Source organism: Balaenoptera physalus, assembly GCF_965194825.1.
Source record: "Balaenoptera physalus genome assembly, chromosome: 2".
Classification (NCBI taxonomy): Eukaryota; Metazoa; Chordata; class Mammalia; order Artiodactyla; family Balaenopteridae; genus Balaenoptera; species Balaenoptera physalus.
This window is the reverse complement of record NC_138883.1, coordinates 118022836-118043157: the sequence shown is the minus strand read 5'-3', so window position 1 is coordinate 118043157 and position 20322 is coordinate 118022836. Positions and strand designations below refer to the sequence as shown.

General features: G+C 52.8%; 1 protein-coding gene across 11 annotated transcripts in view; it reads right to left on the bottom strand.

The window, feature by feature from the left end:
• PML (PML nuclear body scaffold) overlaps nt 1-20322 on the bottom strand; it is a 47747-nt gene that overhangs the window by 7656 nt on the left and 19769 nt on the right. For 2 of the 11 annotated variants that reach the window (XR_014260480.1, XR_014260481.1), the window contains exons 3-8: nt 19043-19623; nt 17436-17506; nt 11497-11616; nt 11000-11100; nt 9326-9378; nt 478-628 (exon numbers count right to left, since the gene is read on the bottom strand). Coding sequence is in view for 9 of the 11 variants with exons in the window: in XM_082449449.1 (XP_082305575.1) it covers nt 7911-8663; nt 9326-9378; nt 10842-11100; nt 11497-11616; nt 17436-17506; nt 19043-19623 (1837 nt within the window). In the remaining 2 variants the exon portion in view is untranslated. Of the gene's footprint in view, nt 1-477; nt 629-7458; nt 8755-9250; nt 9379-10841; nt 11101-11496; nt 11617-17435; nt 17507-19042; nt 19624-20322 lie in introns of those variants that run through there. The other 9 variants (XM_082449447.1, XM_082449452.1, XM_082449448.1 and 6 more) reach the window with 8 other exon arrangements.

Genomic DNA, 20322 nt, shown 5'->3' with positions numbered 1-20322 from the left:
CTTCTGCAGGGCCAGGGCAAGCACTGTGGAGTTGAGGGAGAAGGGGTCATATTTCTCTGGGACCTCGGCTCTGCTGGCCTCCCTGTGCAGCTACCATGGAACGAATGGGCCCTGTATTCAGAAATGTGTAGTCATGGCCTAAGGCTATGCTTGGATTGCTGGTCTCACAGCAGCGACTTTCACATCGTGTTTCTGTTTAGAAGTGTGTTCCCAAGGCTCCCTAAGATGGGGGTGAGGTGGGCAGGAACCCTGGAGGCTCTTGCCTTAAGCCTTTAGGCACTGGTCAAAGCAGACATCCTTATTCAAAGAACCAAGTTCAAATACCTGGGAGGCCCAGTGCTCTGCCCACTCTCTGGCTGCAGCCAACGGCCAGAGCTCAGGGCTCTCCCGGACTCGCAGATCGCTCTGTCTGCACTTAGCCTGGGGACTCAGGGACTAAGCTAGAAAGGGGTGGGGGGTGGCCATTGGAGAACCCACTTTCATTGTCAATCTTGAGGTCAAAGAAAACCAGGGGCCTGTCTTCTGCTCGGGAGTCCTCCAGGTTCTCGTCCAGGACCCCGAGGGAAATGGGGCCCTCCAGCTGGAGGTCACTGGACTCGCTGCTGCTGTCGGCCAGCTCTCGGGAGGACTGCAACACAGAAAAACCAACAGGTCAGGGGTCTGCGGGGGGCGAGAGGGAGCGCGGTGGCAACGTGAGCCCATGCCCGTGAGCAGGCGTGCATGCTTGTGCATGCATGAGTGTGGCAGGGGGGACTCAAGCACGTGGGTATGGTGGGGGCATCTGTGTGCACCTGAGGGAGGGCATGTTACTGGGAAAGGGAAGATGGGTCTCCAAGCGAGCGCATGAATGGATGTGAACGTGCATGTGTGAGGGTTGTGCGTGTGAACCAGGGCATGTGCGTTAGTGCGTGAGTAGGATGAGATCACGCGGGCAAGTGTGAGTGTGCGTGAAAAATGTGTGGGAATGAATGCAAATATCGTGTGTGTGTGCATCTGGGTGTGCACGAGGGGTGTGGGATTGTGGACCTGTGTTGACACAAGTGTGTGTGTAAGTGTGATACTGTGTGGGTGAGTGTGCGCACGGGCGAGCAGGGCTGGGCGTGGAGGATCAGGGAAGGTGCCAGTGCCGAGGCTGGCAGGGCCCGATGTGTCTGCTCCTGACTTCGTCTCTCTGAGCAGACTCAGAACAAACATCATAAACCTGGGACGGGGAAGGAGGCTCATCTCGAACCTCAGGTGTTTCTCTGGAAGGGGCAAGGTGCCTGGCTTCTCCTGTCCCCCAAGCGAGCTGAGGTCCCAGTGTCCTGCACAAAGGAGAGGGGAGGGCTGCTGGGCCTCTGGGATGCCAGCCACATCTAGGGGGACACACAGAGCCTGGCTGTGAGAACAGTGGAGAGAAGGCTCCCCAGGTTTGGCGTCCAGGAGATGGTGCTTAGGGAAGCCGGAGGCCAGGCCTCCTCCTAGGCTGGCACCTGAGGGTCTGTTCTCTCCCGCACCAAGGCAAGAACACTGTTGAAAGGCCTTGGGGGTGGGGAAGAGCTCTGGCTATAAGAGTTTAAACCCCGGGGCTGGGGCTAAAGAGAGAGGTGGAGTCTTTCATAATGTAGAGTTAATTGCATATCATTTGCACACCTGCCAAAGCCAGATGTTCAGTCTTTGGTGGCCTGCTCAGAACCTCCTGTGAATGCCACCTGTGGACACTAATCAGACACCGGGAGGGACATGGCCAATGTCACAGGGCCGGCTGGGGGCACTGCTGGGACAGAGTCCAGAGCAGACCTCGATCTTTCCCCCTTAGGGACTGTCCCTGGTGGCTGGAGTCGGCCTCACCTGGGGCCATCGGAGGCCTCCCTGAACTCTGGCCTCTGGCTAACATCCTTGGTCTGGGGCAGAATTAGCATACTTTCTTAAGCCTTTCCACCCTCCAGGTGAAACATTTGTTTTACCAAAACATCAGCCAAGAGCAAAGTCTTTACTAATCACAATTAAAATGTGCTTCCTGAGAGGGGCTGATCTGTATTTGCCTTTCATAGCCCTACCCCAGGCTCACCAACATCCTCCTAGTCACTGATAGAAACAGACATTCACTCTGAGTCCATCTAGAGCTGGTTTTGCTTACAGCAGCCTGTGAGTTCTGCGACTTTATACCTGAGGCCCTAATTTGACAAAAGATATGCCTTGCATATCTGTATTCTCGATTTGGCCATACATCCATTTGGCCTGTCTTGCTCTGAGTCTCTGTCTCGCTGTCACGGCTCCCTTGCCTCCCTATAAGGAGCCTTCTCCAGGAGTCTTCCTTAAAGTTGCTAGCCTGTAGACAGGAGACGCTGCCTTCTTCCCCCATGGAAGAATCAAGTTGTTTTCTATCTCCAATCTTCCAGTGCCTGTTCTGACCACAAGGCAGGGGTGCTCTCACACTTGGGCTGGTGGAAAGAGCTGGACTCCCCTTGCTATGGCCTCCCCTGGGCTTCAGCTGAAGAGCTGTCCCCTTGGCCGAGTCCTCTCTGCCACCCACCGACACAGTACGCTGGGCTTTTCCTTCTTCCTTCTTCTCTTTGCTCCAAACTGCAGAAGCCCTTGCAGTGGCCCAGGGTGCTTCCATCTGTCTTCTGGTACTGTCTCTTCAGGCTGTAGGGCCAGAGTCTTCTCTTCAGATATTCTCTTCCAAGGGTTGAGTTCTCTGGCAAGCAGCACAGCTGCATCCTTGAGCTAACTCCCCCATCTTTATACCAGGGTCATTTATGATAGCCATGAGAACCTCATTTTTTAAGAGCCTCCCATGGTCCTGGGGTCATTTTCTCTTTTATAGTCATGGAAATATCCTTCATCCTGAACTTATTGAAGACCTGCTGGCTCCCTTCATAAAAGGACACCCCGTTCCGCTGAGTTGTCAGGGGAGGGAGGGCTGAATCTTCCAGCCGTGACTCCCCTTCCTCCCAGATTCCTCTTGTCCTTGGGAACTTCCATAAAGTATGGCTACCCCATGGGACGGGTCTCACTGGAATGCCTCCCACTGAACTCCAGCCAGCTGTAAACGCAATTCCCCCTCCCTGCCTTAAATCCCAGCAGTACAGCTGGGAAGTACTGACACAATTAAAAAAGACTTTTTTAAAGACCCAGAGTTAACAGAATCAGCACATAGAGGCTCCAGTGCAGGATGTCTTTCTCGCCCTGCTGATTTTCTGCCCCTGTTCCACACCCCGACACTGCCACTTCCCGACATTATTCCACAATCAGGATAATGGGGAGGAGGGGATAGAGAGGGAGAGTGGCAGAGACCAGAACCCAAGAATCTAGGAGAGGGCCTTTCATTGGAAAAAGCTGAGATTTGCTTGGAAGGGAAAGGAATGGCAACAGAAGGAACTGGAGCGCGGAAGAGACCAGAGCCCATGTGTGAGGACTCAAAGTGAAAAGTGGGATACGGCTTTGCGGGACCAGGGGGTGGGAGATGATGAGGGCTGGGTGAAGTGGTGGGGGATTTAAGGAGTGCTGCTGTGAGGTATGAGTTGGATCCCCTGTAATAGTCTTTGAAAGATGTAAGTAAATACTGGACACTTGGTTAAGGGACTGTGTTTCTTTGACTGCAAAACTGCGTTCAGACTGAGCCACGTGGGATCTGGGATTTTTTTTCGGGATACACAGGCAATCAGGTTCGCGAGCTCTATTTCACTTATCTTCATCACAGTCAACTTAGCAGATCAATCACATCCCAACTCAACACAGCAGGTGTAATGGCCAGTCCAAGGTGCTCATAGGAAGCAGCTGGGTTGACATCACCTTCCAGAAGTCTAGGAGGTTTAGCTGGGAAGATCCAGTATTTCCCCTCCGCACCTGGATCATATCCCAGCAATGTACACCTCACCTCTGCTGAAGGCTGATAACGTATACAAATGGGCAGCATTTCTCTGACACAAATGTGCAATTGACTCCCCCAATTTAGTGAGTCTCTGCCTTGGTTGTGCATAAGCAGCTTAAAAAAATCTTGATGTCCAGGCTGCACCCCAGACCAAGTCAGTTAGAATCTCTGGGGGTGGGACCCAGGAATCTGTCCTTGGTATAACCCCCCAAGTGACACCAGTGTACAGCCAGGATTGGCAACCACTGTCCTAATTACTGATTTATTCCACGTTTGGGCATCAGCAAATCAGACAGGAGCCAAACTCTTTGATATTCAGCATCCTCACCTGAAGATACCTGTCTAGTATCTGACATTAATACTAATCAAGAGTCCCCAGCTCCTGAGGAACTTTCTTAGCACCCGAGCTTAAGCAACAGCTGGGATCAGTGTGGCAAGGCACGCACCGCTGTATTTTGCAGACACAAAACCACAGCTCTTGCAAAGCCTGAAGGCCCCAGAGATACTTCACATGTTATCTGTTAACCTAAACGATCCCATTAGCCAGCCTGTGGCCCCTACTGCCCTCTGCCCACTGCTCTGGCCCCTCTGCAGGCTGCTGCTGCCCATCGGAGGACACGGCTCCCATCTTCGCAGCTGAGCACCTGTTTCTTTTTCTGATACACACACTCACCAGCATCACAGTCCCTCCCCTGGATCAGCTGCTCCCACAGGCCTCCCTTCCACTGCCGGTCACCACTGCCACTTCTGCCAGGGGCTGCCCCCTCGGCTAGGCTTCCTCCTGATTCCACTTGGTCCTGCTGCTATCTGGCACTGGGGTGAGTCTTCTGTCTGAAGAGTGGATGAGAGCATCTATCTTTTTCAGCTTCGGATCCGTTAACACGGGGCCCGCAGCAGACGTGTGTCTGACCCACCTCATTTTTAAGCACAGTCCTCACTCCAGGTCTCCAGCATCAGACCTGTGTCTCGCCCCTGAACCCCAAGACTACAGCCCCACTGCCTCTCCCAGCAGGGGCGGGGTCTCCTACAGAACACCCCTGCTGCCCAGGCAGCCTCTCCCCAGCAGCCCTGCCCACCACGCCAGGTCTGTGCCAGAACCGACCCCCCCGACGTCTCGATTCCAGCCACTGACACAGCTGCAGCCCGAGCAGGGGGCCTACACACCCTGGTACACTTGGAAACGCAGCATCTTAGCAGACCAGTATTCTACAACTCTCACACACTGGCAGGTTAGATAAAGGCTGCAGAGAGGGGAGGACAGGGGAGTCTGGAGCACTCTGCAAATGTTGCCCTGCTCCCTTCCTCCAAGGAACTCTGGGAACACCAGGGATCTGGAAGGGGGTATGGAAGGTGGGTGAGAGATGCACCTACTTAGGGGGATCTAATTTGTGTTCTTTTTACGTTTTTTTTTTCCAACAAGTTTCGGACTCGTGTAATGGTTAATTTGAAAAACTTGTCGGAAGAACCCCTACACAAAGGCAGTGATCCTCTGGCTCTTTTGCCTCCAGACCTGCTCTCCAAAGGTGAGCAGCTGCTTCTAATCGTCTAATTCTTCATAACCTGAAATGTGCTTCTCCTTCCTGAGTTGATCAACCTCAGATATCATCCAGTGGCTCCTTGCTGACAGCTGAGCCCTAGACTAACCACCCCCTGTCCCTCCCCACCCCCAAAATATTGCTGGTTTCAGTGCCTCCACCTGACACTCATGAAGTCTGGCAAGACTAAGGGCGTTCCAATCCTTTTCTCGCTCTTTCCTTCCCAGGCTTCTGTCGCTACCCAAGGTTAGTCTTGTTTTAATTTTATCAAGATTGTGGGATAGAAAGAAGTGTCCAGATTTCAGAGGAATTTAGAACATGGAAAGACTCAAAAAGTGATTGGCTGTGAGGAATAATAAAAAGCATAGCGGGAGTCCTGGGCAGCTCTGGGGTCTATGGCTTCTGTAACTAGGCAGATGGTGCAACTTACTGGGAGGAGAGGCGGAGAGGTGAGTTTGAGGCTTCTATGGGCATCCGAGTGGAGCCGTCAGGATGCCATTGGCTCTACTGGTCCGGCGGGCAGGAGCCCATAGTGAAGCCGTGGGTGTGGCTGAGATCATGGGGGTAGTACACAGACTAGAAAGAGAAGAAGGCCCAGACCTAAGCTGGAGAACAACGGTTAAAAGAACAAAGAGACCTGAAGGGGGAGTGGGGAGGAGCAGCCAGAGCTGCAGGAGGAAGTGTCCTGAACCCAAGGGATGCAGAGTCTTTTGGGGAGTTAGGACTGAAGATGACCACTGGACTCGGAGGTGTGGAGGTTACCTTGGCGCTGGTGGCAGGGCTCACTGGCATGGTGGGGAAGGGCAGGGGAGTGGGGTGAGGAAGGAGCACCAAGGGGGTGAAGGTCTGGCGTGGGGGGTTGCCGAGATAGGAAAGACTTTCTTCAGGGTGCCTAGCTGTAGCCCATAGGATGTGTTTGAAGACACAAATGAGGATGGGGAGATGCAGTAGGCTCCCAAGGAGACAGGAGGGCGGGGCCAGGAAGAGGGGGAGTGAGTCCTAGAGGGAGGTGGCCATCCCCACCACCCTAACAGAAGGAACGGGGAAAGGATGTAACCTGGTCGGGTCAATCTGTCATCAGAGAGCGAGACATGGGGCTGCTCCCATGCCACCTGTCATCCTCCGAGGGCAGAAGGTGCGGCCCACTGGCAAGAGCGAGGGGGGCGGGGATGAGGGACCAGAGCTAGGGAAGTGGAGGTGCAGCGAGGGGCCGTGGAGAGCAGAGGGGCATGCTGAGGCAGGAGGCCAGGGAGCCCAGGAGACAATCATCTGTAGCTTTCCTGGCCTTGACTTTTCTCCAACGCCAAGTTGGCCTCCAGGTGGCGGCGTGGAGCGGGGGAACGCTACCGAATCCTTCCAGGGCTGTCTTTGGAGGGCAGGCTACCAGGAGGCCGGGGGTGGGGGAGGCAGGGCACTGAGAACCTGTTGAAAGGTTGGCTGAAATGGGGGACCTTGCTGGCTGGTGGGCAGAAGGCAGAGGCAGAGGCAGAGGCAGAAGGAGCTGGAAGGGAGAGGGCAGAGGTCCTGGAAGGAACGGATTGAGAGCTCAAGGAGCAGACGGCTGTGGTCAGAGTCTGCGTGGGACAGTTTAGAGATGGAAAGTTCTCAGTGATGGCGAGGTCTGGGGGGAGGGGGCATGGGGGATGGGGTTGGTGGCTGCAGGGGAATGGGGCAAAGAACCCTGAAAGGTCAAGGCGAGGAGAGACCAGGGTGGTGGATATTGAAGTCACCCACGAAAGCTGGACCTGCGTGGGGAGAGGAAACCTAGGAGGCAGTCTTCCTACGTGGGGGGAGGCAGGAGGATGTCTGAGATGAGCTGGGGAAAGTGGGGTTCATCTGGAGAGCCCGAACCTCAAAGGCACAGGGGATCTTGCCAGACGGTGGGACCCAAACAGGAGGCACAGAGGGCCTGGACCCCACCTCCCACCTCTGATGTGGGGGAAAGAGGGACATAGCAGCCTCACAGGTGAACCAAGCGTCAGTGCAGGGAGGAGACAAAAACCACCTGCAGGGAAGAGCTAAGCCCAGCAGGGAATCTGATGGTCATGGAAGAAGGGTTTGCAAGGGTGATCGTTCAACAAGTATTTATTGAGCAGCCGCACCTGCCAGGGCCTGGGAGCGACACAGTCCCTGCCCTCGTGGGCTTACATCCTGGCAGAGGCCCAGTGGGAAGGCTTGGGGTGGGGGGATGGGGCAGTGGGCGGTGCAAAGGGTGTGAGAAGCTTCCTTGTCTTGGGCAAAGAGGCCCGAGGATGTGAGGAACAAGGGCCTGAATCTCAGTCACGCCCCCCTGGCTGGGGAGGACTGGTCTCTTTGCCCAGAGGTCCATGGAGCCATTCATTCCCTGATTCACTCTCTGATGATGTATTGGATGCCTACCGTGTGTAGGGCCTTTAGGTGCGTGGGCTGGGCAGCAGGGTGGAGGGGGCTCGGGGAGCAGAGGGCGTGTGTTGGCCACAAGGTTACAAGAGGAAGGTGACCAGGGTCAGGGCTGCAGAGGAGGGAGGCACTTGGGGCTCTCAGAGGCTTGTCTGCGGGGTGCCCGTGCTGGTGGGAGGCCTCTTTGGAGAGTGGGGTGGTGGGAATGCTTCTGGAGGGACTTCCAGTGGGACCTGGACTTGGGGATTCTCCATGGGGGCTCTGCCAGAGTCCCCAGGGGAGACTCCTGCTCCAAGAGTCTGGGGTGCTCTGCCTCCCCCGAGCCCCCCCCTAAGAGAGGCATCAAGCTGGGGAGCCACAGAGAGAGGAAGGGCAAAGAAGTTGTTGAGCCACTGGGCCACACGCGGGGAGCCGCGGAGGGAGCGCCCGCGGGATCGTGCTGCCTGTCCCGCCCGGCAGGGTTGGCCGCTGGCCCTTTGGAGGCGGGCGGGACACTCCTGGGGATTGGCAGGTTGGCTGGGAGTCCCGGTGGTGGCCGGGGTGGTGGCCTGGACCGGCCCTTGGGAGGGAGAACAAGTCCACATGGGGGCACAATACACTCTGAGGGGCAGGCGTAAGATGTGGCGAAGGCGCGGGTTTCTTTGTGCTCTGCGTGATAGGAAGTTGATCCCACGGTGGATGGCAGCTTGCTCCTGGTGAGCGGCAGGCTGTCCGGGACACTCGGCATCAGGGACGGCAGCTTGCTCGGCAGGATGGTGGGGAGGCCAAGCCGGGGGTCGGCATGTGCCACGGGGCAGACGAGAGGCCTGGCAGGGGTGGGACGCTCGGTGAGCTCTCGGCGGGGGGTGGGCTGGCGAGGAGGGAGGTGCGACGGTCTCCGTGGGCTCCACACGCTTTCCAACACAGAACCTCAGACTGAGGGCTGGAAGGGACCTCAGGGGCCACCCAGTCCAACCTTCCACTCTATTCCGATCCCTTTTGCCCCTGGACAGGTGACAGCCCAGCCTCCATTAACAAACCTCCAGGGACAGAAGGGTCACAACCCGTAAGGTCACTTGTTCCATTGTGGGATGGCTTTAAAGAAGTTCTTCTTACATGGAGTCACCATGTGCTTGTTTGGGCCCTGCACGGGGCTGCCCTGTGCCCTCACACCCCCAGAGAGCCCTCAACAGCTGCCATTAACCAGGGAATGAACGCTTGTCCACCCTCCTCACCGAGGACTTAAGAGGGCAGAAAATGCATAAGGAAGCTCCAGACACAGGCATTGGCTAGTCCAGAAATGAGACAGAGCTCTGGAAGGAAGCCCTCTCCCAGCTTTTCAGAAGAGTACATATGATTACTGAAGGCTCCTGCCCCGGTATGGAGGGAGGGTCGGGGTGATCCAGACCACAGCTGGCATTTGGAGACTATCCTCTGGACAGCTCAGGACTCACTGCCTTGGTGGTAAATTCCCCAGGCGCAAGGCGAGTCTGAGAGTCACCTGCTGTGGCTGCGCCCCCTGGGACCTGGAATGGGGGGAGGCAGGAGTCCTAGGCCGAACTTCTGAGCCACTCACCGAGTTTTCGGCATCTGAGTCTTCCGAGCTGCTGATCACCACGACGCGCTCCTCTGAAATGGGGTAGGGGAGACAATGTTAGGGCCTGCCAGGGGTGCCCGTGGATGGGGCCCAGGGTGTTCTCCCGTGGGGATCCTTGCAGGCCAGTGGACCGGGTGGGTGACGTGTGCCCTGCAAGGGGGGATGTGAACGTTCAGCGTGTGGATCTGCTTGTGCAGAGGGGTTATTCAAGGTGGCTTTCCATCACTGCCTACTGTGCCTCGCCTGTGAACACTTAATTCAGCTGTTGGCCCTGGAGTGATTCAGAATTTACTACCTGTGGAGGGGGCGTGACAAGCACCACCTGGTTTGGAACCTTTTGCCGTCCTAAAGCAGCACACTGGTTTGTTCCACTTCTCAGCTCCGTGAGCCACGAGATGTTTGAGTTAAAAGATACTTTATCAGGCTTCCCTGGTGGCGCAGTGGTTAAGAATCCGCCTGCCGATGCAGGGGACACGGGTTCGAGCTCTGGTCCGGGAAGATCCCACATGCCCTAGAGCAACTAAGCCCGTGCGCCACAACTACTGAGCCTGCGCTCTAGAGCCCACGAACCACAGCTACTGAGCCCACGTGCCACAATTACTGAAGCCCGCACGCCTAGAGCCCGTGCTCCGCAACAAGAGAAGCCACTGCAATGAGAAGCCCGTGCACCAGAAGGAAGAGTAGCCCCCGCCCGCCGCAACTAGAGAAAGCCCGCACACAGCAACAAAGACCCAACGCAGCCAATAAATAAATAAACAACTTAATTAATTAATTTTAAAAAAGGATACTTTATCTAGGTTAATCAAAACCTTTTGATTACAATAGTATTTGTGAGCAAGGATTATCAGTCAGGGCTGAGTGTGTGACCAGGGTCGGGGTTCAGTGTGACCAGGGACAGGGGTCAGTGTGGGACCTAGAATGAAAATAAAGCTGGACTCTGGGTAAAACAGATCCAGGAAGAACTGTCTTGAACGTTCCAGAATTTTATGGGTTGACCTCAACTCACGTGAAAAGACTCCCTCCCTGGCAGGGGCCGGAAAAGGTATCTAGGACAAACGAGGTACCTTAGGCAGGTGGCAGAAAATTTGGGAACCGATGGATGTGGACTTTACCCAAGTCCTCTCTGGGCACATGCCAGGCACCCACCAACAAACATTTCTTGGGGAGACCCACCCCGTGCAGAGGCACAGTGCTGGGTTCTGTAAGAGTGTGAACAGTGTGTTAGGGGAAGGAACTAAGGAGATGTGGTCTTTGGCCCGTCACGCTCATCACACTGGCATCCCAGCAAAGCACAGGCTAAACTATCCACTCACACCCCCCAGACCAACCCTGGGCTTTCCCTTCCCCGTTTGGTGGCAGCTGAGGGCAGGACACACAGGGAATGCTGTTGGCTTTGGGCTCCGTGGGTAGGGTCAGGATGCAGAAGAGGGGTCCCACCCAGCCCCTGGAGGACAGCGTGCAGGCCTCAGCCTCTGCTGCCCACCCACCTCCCTACCTGCCTCCCCAGGGTCGCTGGTCGCGTGGTTGCTCTCGGGCAGGAAGGTCTCATTTCCTATGACGGGGCTCTTGGGGCTGGGGGCCCTGTCCAGGTGGGGTGGCGAGACTGCCTTGGAGGTGCTGGGCCTGGGCTGCTCGGGGGAGCTCCGAGCCAACCTTGACTCTTTCTCCTCCTCAGACTCCATCTTGATGACCTTCCTGGGGCACTCGGTCTGGCAGGACTTCCTCTTCTGTGGTGTGGCTGTGTTGGAGACCTCCTGTGCAGCGGGGAGTCACAGGGTAGGGTCAGGGGCCTCCCACTGGGGCAGCGGGCAGAGACCAGACCTGGGGGGCAGGAACCTGTGCCCCCCGTGCCCTTTGCTCCTGCTCTTCCCTCTGCTATCTGCCATGCAGATCACTATACAGGATGCCCTCCCAGGTCAGCATGCACACTGGCCCTGCTGGTGACCACTGACCACCGACCTCTGCTGGCCTCTGACTGCCCTGGGAGGGGCTCATGCTTGGAGAGGAGCTTCCTGGCAGGGCAACCAAGAGCAGGGAGAGCGTAGAGTAGGTGCCTATTGAGGTATGGATTCTCACTTCAGCTCCACCTCTTACCGCCTAGGAGGATCTGGGCCCTCGGAAGGGGAGGGGAGGGCGGGGGAGAACCTTACCTCTCTGCAGGAGGGGTCTTTGATGGAGTAGGCGTACACTGGCACAGGGTGTGCCCCTGGCACCGGCTGTACCACAGCCAATCCTGGGACCTGCACCTGGGCCCTCTGCGCCTCCTCTGGCTGCAAAGTCAGGAAATGAGGGTAGTCAGAAATGACCAGGCAGCAGGACCAGGGCCAGGTCCCCAGGCCTGGGGTCAGCCCAGTCCCCAAGGCCTCATCCAGAAACAGGTGCAGGCTGCCCAGTCCAAAGCCCAGAGCCTATTGGGGACCAGAAGTCCTCCCCACAGCCTCCATGACTTCACCCCCTTGTGACCCTGAGGTGCTGGCATCCAGGGACCACTTCAATGCCTGTGCATCCTAACGGGGCTGGAAGATGACCTCAGGTATCACACTGCCCAACAACTCAAGGCTCGCTTGACAACTAGGCCCAGCCTAGACAACTCCAGGGACAAAGTGCTCACTACTAATGGAAGCAGTTCATCTCCAGCTGCAAAGTCATAACAGGGAGGAAATCCTTCCACTGAGCTGACACTGGCCTCCCTGTCATCTGTTCACAATAGCCAAAAGGTGGAAACAACCCAAATGTCCATCAGCTGATGAATGGATAAACAAAATGTGGGACAGCCATTCAGGGGAATATTATCCAGCCATAAAAAGGAATGAAGTTCTGACACACACAACGTGGATGAACCCTGAACACATCAGGCTAAATGAAAAGCCAGCCACAGAAGAATACATACTGTATGATTCCTTATATGAAATATTCAGAAGTGCCAATGCACAGAGACAGCAGATTGGTGGTTGCCAGGGGATGGGGGAGGGGAAGTGAGGAGTGACTGCTTCATGGGTACCGGGTTTCCTTTTGGGGTAATGAAAGTACTCTGGAACTAGAGGTGGGATGGTTGTACCAGACTGTGAGTGTACTAAGTGTCACTGGATTGTACACTTTAAAATAGTTAAAATGGTGAATTTTCTTATGTGAATTTTACAATAAAATTATAGTTTAAAAAAAGAGGATGGTACTATATTACGATTATTGCCAATCTACAGAGAAGGAAACCGAGGCACAAAGAGGTGAAGTGATTTCCTAAGGTCACATACCTAATAAGGGCCTGGACCAGGGCTTGAATCGTGTTTTCGAAATCCAAGTTCCCTTCCTGCACCCACTGTATCCTTTAACATCCCTCTGCACCATCTTTCTCTACCGTGTGACACTGAAGAATAAGCTGGACCTTTTGCTGAAACCAAGTGGGTGATGTGGGAAGTGTCCCTCCGAAAGGGGAGGCCCAGACTCCGGGGCTCAATCCAGGGGCCCTGGCCTGCCACTCCTGCCTGCAGTCCTGACCCCTTGGCACCTCACACCCCCTGTTTGCTCAGTGGACGACCACCCGTCAGGAGCCTGCAGTCCGTCCACCCAGTGAAGGGAGGGGATTCCCACACAGCTGGAGGGGGCTCTGGGTTGAGCAGAGAAAAGCCAGGCACCGGGCTGTAAGAGGATGAGGCCAGGGATGTGCTTTCCTCAGGACAAGCTCTGTCCCTCCCGTGTGGTGGGGGACGTGGTCAGGCCCATCCTCACGGGGTGAACAGCAGGGATTACCTGGCTGAGCCCAGGCTGGGGAAGGCAGGGAAAGCCCCGCACGACAGGCCATGTGCTGGGGACCGGGACCCTGAGGTGGGGCTCTTCTTGGTATCGAGTGCTTTCATGTGAAATGTGGGCTCCCAAATCATTGGCTATAATGGACTGATTTCCTTCCCTCCTCCTTGCTTCCCGGGTTTCTTTTTCTCAACATCTTTACAGAAAGGGAGGAGAGCTGGATCAGAGAGCGCACCTGTGTGTGGGAAGGGGCGAGGGGATGATCTCCCAGGTCATATTCTCCCAGGCCTCTAGGGAAAGTACACAATCTCCACAGAACTCTCTGTGCCAGTGTTCTGCAAACTACAGTTGTGACCCATGAGTGGATCATGAAAGCAATGTCATGACTAGCATTTTTTTGTATTACATAGAATAGTACAGAACAGAAAATTAGAGTAGCTCCCATGTTTATAAGCATAATTTGTTTTGCAAAACTTCTGTTTTAGCTACAGGTATGTGCATGTGTATACCCTGTAGGTTAGATGTAAAATATATTTTTTACAGTGGGTTGTGGTCAAAAAAGTTTAAACCACTTCACATTCATTAAGATGGCCACTATTTAAAAAAAAAGTGTGAATGAGAAATGTAGAGAAATTGGAACCGCTGTGCACTGTCGGTGGTAACGCAGAATAAGACGCAGCCACTACGGAAAACTCTATGGTGGTTCCTCAAAAATTAAAAACAGAATTAGTATATGATCCAGCAATTCCACTTCTAGGCAAATTTTATGTTGTATGTATTTGATCACCATTAAAAATGAAAGAGTTGAAAAGGTCCTGGTCTATCCTTCATGCGTGTCTCTGCAAACTGCTGGCATGTAAGAGAACCTCTTTCCACCTGGGCTGTGAACTCCCCCAAGACAGGGCTGGGCTCCTCTCCACCTCTGTCCCAACCTCCCTGACACCCCCTGCAATGTTAGTGAAGCAGGGGACACACATGAGGGCTCAGTAAAGAAAAAAAATCATGATGACTGATTTATAGTTGTTTTACAGTTTTAAAACAATTTATTTTTTTTCCATTGTATTGTGACGTCATTGCAAAAAGAGCCTGTGAGAAATGGAGGAGGGAAAACGTCCGAGCCACTATCCCACCCAAGTGCTCCTAGTTAAGCCTGTTGGTATTTTTCATCCTCTCCGCCTACAGGCACAGGGTGGCGATGAAAGTACACCAGCAGTTTCAAGAGGGATGAGTGTTGGCCCTAGAAGCCCAGTTCCTGCCTCCTAAGGCAGGAACGTGGGTCCAAGAGTTGCCTTTCTTCTGGCACAACCAGACCACGCCTGCCACCCTCAAGCGGCCACACCTGTCCTTTGCACGCAGGGTGTGTGACCCACTTCCATTCCCCAGCTCCATCCACCCTCACCCCCAAGCCTATTACCAAAGTGAAAGCAAGAGACTTTGCAGGAAGAGGATTCTTCTGAGGCTCCAAGTTCAAACTGCTTAGTAGTTGGTAGTGAGAGGTCACAAGACAAGACCTGGCAAAATGCCTAGACCTTATTCACACAAGGGAGTACGGGCTCTCTTGCTGTTCATTAACCAGCAACTGGCACCTGGAAGACAGCGCAATCTGCGGACCCAGGGCACTTTCAACTATCATTCATATGATTTCTTTGGGGACATTTTTCATTCTAGCACTGTTTGTAATGCCCAAACAACCTAAATAGCCAAGGAGTCAGCTAAAAATAAACCATGCTACATCCACTTAATGGACCACTGTGCAGATGCAAAAAGGCATCAGGAAGCTCCCTGTCTACCGATAAGGTAAGAATTCCCAAATACTATTATGCCTAGGGCACAATACTATGTATATGTGATACTGTGCTACTTTTGTACAAAAAAAAAAAAAAAAAAGGAAAGCAAATATATATAGTCATATTTGCTTGTAATTACATAAAAAAATTTTGGAAGGATATGTAAAAATTAATAAAGATAGGAATATGGGTATAAGAACTGGACAGACAGGGGACAAGGTGGGAGAGAGACATTATTACTTTTAGGTTTTTATTTCTGACCATGTGATTGTATTGTTTATCCAAAAAATGGGCTAACTGAAACTTGAACCATCTGTGCCTCTAAGAGGCTTTGAATGGGAGAGTTTCAGAAAATAAGGAGTGAAGTATGCCTGCAAGTAAAGAATTGAGAGTGTGCGCAAAGCTTATTTTCTTTTATCTGGGCAAAAATTAAAACACATTCCTTGGAACAGAGCTGTGGCTGCCTGTTCTGCGGAGAAACTTTTCTTTTTGAGGGTTGTGGTGAATGGATGAACATACATAAAAAAACTGAAAAAATATTTTAAAAATATATAAAACACAAAATTAAAATAAAAGTTGCTGGTCAGTCTTAGTGTTTTACAGTATTTGGGAAAACAACCGTTACAGTTTTATTGCTCTGAGTAACTGACAAAGCAGAAACTATCCGGTTTTTGTAGTAAAGGCGTCACACGCAAACAAGCAAAATGCATGAAAAAGTCAAATGGTTTGCCTCATTCTCCAAGAGCCACAACTCAAGCTGAACTGTGAAAGTGGCTTAACACTGTATCCTAGGTGATCTTTTTTTCCCCTCCTCCAGTTTATTTTTTTGTTTGTTTTATTTATAATCTGATTTAAAACAATCAGATTCAAGTTGGTTAATTTTAGTTATGTAACAACCTGACATGATGGAGGAAAACGACCTTTAAAGGGATTGTGTCTATGGTTTGATTCACTTAGAAATTTTATTTTCTTATAACTTAGGTGCAATAAAATGTGTTTTTTCATGTTAAAAAAAAATGGGCTAAAATGTCCTTTTTTAACTTTTTTTTTTTTGGCTGCACCATGTGGCTTGCGGGATGTTGAACCCAGGCCACGGCAGTGAAAGCCTGGAATCCTAACCACTAGATCACCAGAGAACTCCCCTGGTGTTTTTTTGTTTTATTTTATTTTTTAATGATTTTTGTTTTATTTTATTTATTTATTTATTTATTTTTATTTATTTGTTTTTTAATGCACCATCTTATTTTATTTTTATTTATTTATTTTTTTAGGGTGTGCTGTGAGGCACATGCAATCTTAGTTCCCCAACCAGGGACTGAACTTGCACCCCCTGTAGTGGAAGTGTGGAGTCTTTACCACTGGACCACCGGGGAGGTTCCCCCCTGGTTTTTTACTTTTGTATATGGGTATATGGGAATGCAGTACCCAAGGCAGTTAGGAAGTGGCTTCAAGTCCTGCCCCTAGCTTGCTGTGTGGCCTCAGGTTAAGTCACACCCTCTCTGGGAGCCTTAGCTTCATCCTCTGTGCAAGAGAAGGTTCGAATCCAAGATCTCTTCTAGCTTTGAAACTCTCAGATCCTAAGTTCTGCCTCCTAACAGGAAGCCTCTCCTGATTGCCTCAGCCTACAGCAATCTCTCTCTCCTGTAGGCCACGCCATGGCAAAGCTAGAAAGGCTGATCACCCTCACCATAAGACCTGCTTTCCATGGAGGACTAGTCAGTCCTGGGCCCAGATCCTCAATAGGCACGTACACCTGGATGACCAGGATGGGGGGCAGACCAGATGCCCGGTCCAAGAAGAAACTGAAGAAGCTTATCCTGGCAGAGAGGAGCCATGCATGCAAGCACCCAAGAGGACAGATTAAAGGGATGCCGTTGCATTTCCACCCAGGGACGCACTCTAAGTCAGAGCAGTCCAGAGATGGGAGTGGCTGCCTCAAGAATGAGTGAGCTTTCTGTCCCTGGAGGGTGTGCATGATAGCTGGACAGCCACAGGTCAGGGGTGCTGCAGAGGTGATGCCAACATTAGAGGGAGTGTGGGCACTTCCCAACCCTGAAAACTATGGTTCTTGGAACTATGCTGGCCCTGAAATCACACCGATGGAACCCAGGCTACCGTGATCACTGTCTGACTCCTGGCCCCATTCTTCATTTGTCTCCAAGATCCATGTGTGGGGGGAGGCGAGGGGAAGGTCCACATACCTGGGGTGGGGCACACGGAGGGGAGGGTCATCTGCCACATCTATCAAGGGCCTGCCTACCAGCGACCACCTCCTTTATCTCCTGTCCATCCCTGGGCCTAACCCCTCCTGAACCCATCAAGAGCTACACTTTGGCATTTGGGAGCCCAGAGCCAGCCAGCCAGCCCTTCCTTTGTTCCCTCCCACTGAAGGCCCCAGTCCAGGCCCTTGCTGTCCCTCTCTCAGGTGCTCTCCCTCCTCTACTGCCTGTAGACACAGGGAGAGCAAGACTCAGTTTCCTTCCTTACACAGGGGAACTCCCAACCCACCTGACCGGCAGGACATACCACCTCCCCTTCAGACCTCAAGCCCATCTCACCAGGTCAACGTCAAAAGTGTCTCTGGGTGTGCGGGCAGCTTCTGGGCTGGCTCTCCTGGAAACAGCTGCATCTGGAGAACACAGAGAAGGTCACAGGCAAGTCAGAGACATCCCTGGTGAGAAGCATCCTGTCTCGGGACAGTGACAAAGGAAACATCCCCGTTGCTTTTCCTGGAGACCCATTCTCCAGGGCCTCTGGCAGCACTGGGGCAGCTCCATGGAGGGGCTGTAATTGGAAAGAAAGCTCCCTGACTGCAATGGGCATGAACTCAGCCAGAAGGAAGAGAGAGGTAGCACTAGAGAGTGCTTGCCTTTGGCTCCAAACCCCAAGCACAGCTCTCTCCATCTTGGGGCTATCACCAAGGCAAAGCATGGACAATCCTAACACCGTTACTGCTCACTGATTTCTCTGCATAGCGAGAGCTCCATGATACTCTTCTGACCTGCACCCTGTTTTTATTAAATCTAAATCTCTCATGCTTCAGAATAAAATGACTCCTTTCTCTGCCACTGCCCGGTTACAACACCCAAGGCAAGCTGTTTAAACTCTATGCAGGTCATTTCCTGTACATGGGGTAACAGTCACCACCTAGGTGGAGAAGGCACAAGTCCATGCCCACTCTAGTACTGCACTTTTATGAGCCCACGTCCACTATCTCCAAGGGCAGGAGTGAGCAAGGTCTCCATCACTGGCACCTAACTGAGAACCTTCGGATTCTGTAGCCTCCCTCCCCTTACCCAGTAAGGGCATCCTCACACCAGCTGACCAGAACTCAGAGTCCAGCCTAGAGATTTTGTCAAAGAGCCATTAAAGCCTCCCCACCCTGGAGGCCCTCTTGTGCACCCCCTGTGTCTCTTGGAACCCCCCTGATATCTCCACCTCCTATAAAGGTGCTGCAACTCCTGGATTTGTATTGCAGAGCCAAGCACTGTCTCATTCTCCAGCTATGTAATGTGCCCCAACCTTGTCTCCCAGTTGGACTGGAAAACTCCAGGTCAGGAACTGGTGTGCTGTCTCCATACTTCCCAAGTGCCCAGTACAAGGCAGGGCCCATAAAGGTTGGCAGTTGGTCCAGATGGCGGGCCATCCCAGGGGAAAAAGATCTCCTCCACTGAGCCCTAGCATGGTTCTGGGTAAGCACCCAACCACAGGGGGATGGGGGTAGTGGTTTTCAGCCCCTCTGCCCATACCTCATGTTCCAGTTAACTTCTCTGTTGCTGGACACAGGTGGCTTAAGAGAACCTCCTGAAGTGGTTGGTCCCTCTGGGGCTAAAATGATACAGGGTCTGGTTCTCAGCTTTGTCGTTTCTTAACTTCCTCTAGTGTCACAAGATCGCAGATAATCCATAGGGCCTTGTTAATCAGTTAAACGTGACCCCTCTGGGTGGCTGCAGCCTCGTGTCAGTGCCTCCTCTCCCCCAGATTTATCCTGCACCCTGTAACCTATGATGTGATCAAACCCAAGAGACTTAATAAACCGCCCCCCCCGCCCCAGTTTCCTTTTCTGTCATACGGAACTGATCTTCTCTATCCCGCCTTTCCCAAGAGGCAGCGGCAAGGCCCAAGCCCTTAAACGGTAAACAGGGCAGCCATGAGGGTGGCTTACCTGTGCCCTGGGTGATACAAGAGACGAGAGCCTGCAGGCGCACCTTGAATTCATCGAAGCTGTCCGTGCGCACGGCAGCTCGCAGGCTCTGGGGCTCCTCCTGGCGCAGCTGGTGGAGTGCCTTGCGCAGGAAGCCGTGCATGTCCAGCACCTCCTGGTCGGAAGCGTAGAGCTTCATCCTCTGCACAAGCACGCTGCCCATACGGATGCGCTGCAGCACAGCATCCAGGCGGCCCAGTTGGCCTGCTATCTCTTCGTAATTGCGCTGGTACCGTGCATTCACCCCCTCCAGCATTTGGCGCTCCACCTCCAGCACGTGCTCCACCGCCTGGCGCACGTGCGTTTGGATCATCTCCTCGGTGTCCGCGCGCATGCGGCCCAGCTGGCTGATGGCGGAGCTCATTTCCGCCTGCGCCGCGCCAAAGGCGCGGTCCTGCTTCTGCAGGTCCTGGGTCATGACGTCCAGCTCCTCCTGCCGCTGCTGGATCTCCGTCCCGATGTCGCACTTGAGCTCGCTGTGGCCCGTATCCAGGAGCGCACACGAGCAGCACAGCGGCTTGGAGCAGCCTCGGCAGTAGATGCTGCGGACACATAAGGCTGGCCTGATTTAGGGCTCGCCTGCTTCTTTTCTCTTTATATTCGTTATTAAATTCCTCTTCAAAAATTACAAAACTTTGAATCATGGTATGTTTCTACGTTCGTGCTTTTCTCAATTCAGTGTTTGTGGCTATGGTGATAGTATCCAAACTACCAATAAAACGTATTAGAACATCAAAAGTTACTAAAGTAATAATAGCTAGCCTCCATCCGTGAAACAATGCCAAGACGTACAACAAGAATGTCTATTTACAATAGCCAGGACATGGAAGCAACCTAAATGTCCATCGACAGATGAATGGATAAAGAAGATGTGGCACATATATACAATGGAATATTACTCAGCCATAAAAAGAAATGAAATGGAGGTATTTGTAATGAGGTGGATGGAGTTAGAGTCTGTCATACAGAGTGAAGTAAGTCAGAAAGAGAAAAACAAATACAGTATGCTAACACATATATACGGAATCTAAGGGAAAAAAAAAAAAAAAAAAGGCCATGAAGAACCTAGTGGCAAGACGGGAATAAAGACACAGACCTACTAGAGAATGGACTTGAGGATATGGGGAGGGGGTGGGGTGAGATGTGACGGGGTAAGAGAGTGTCATGGACATATATACACTACCAAATGTAAAATAGATAGCTAGTGGGAAGCAGCCGCATAGCACAGGGAGATCAGCTCG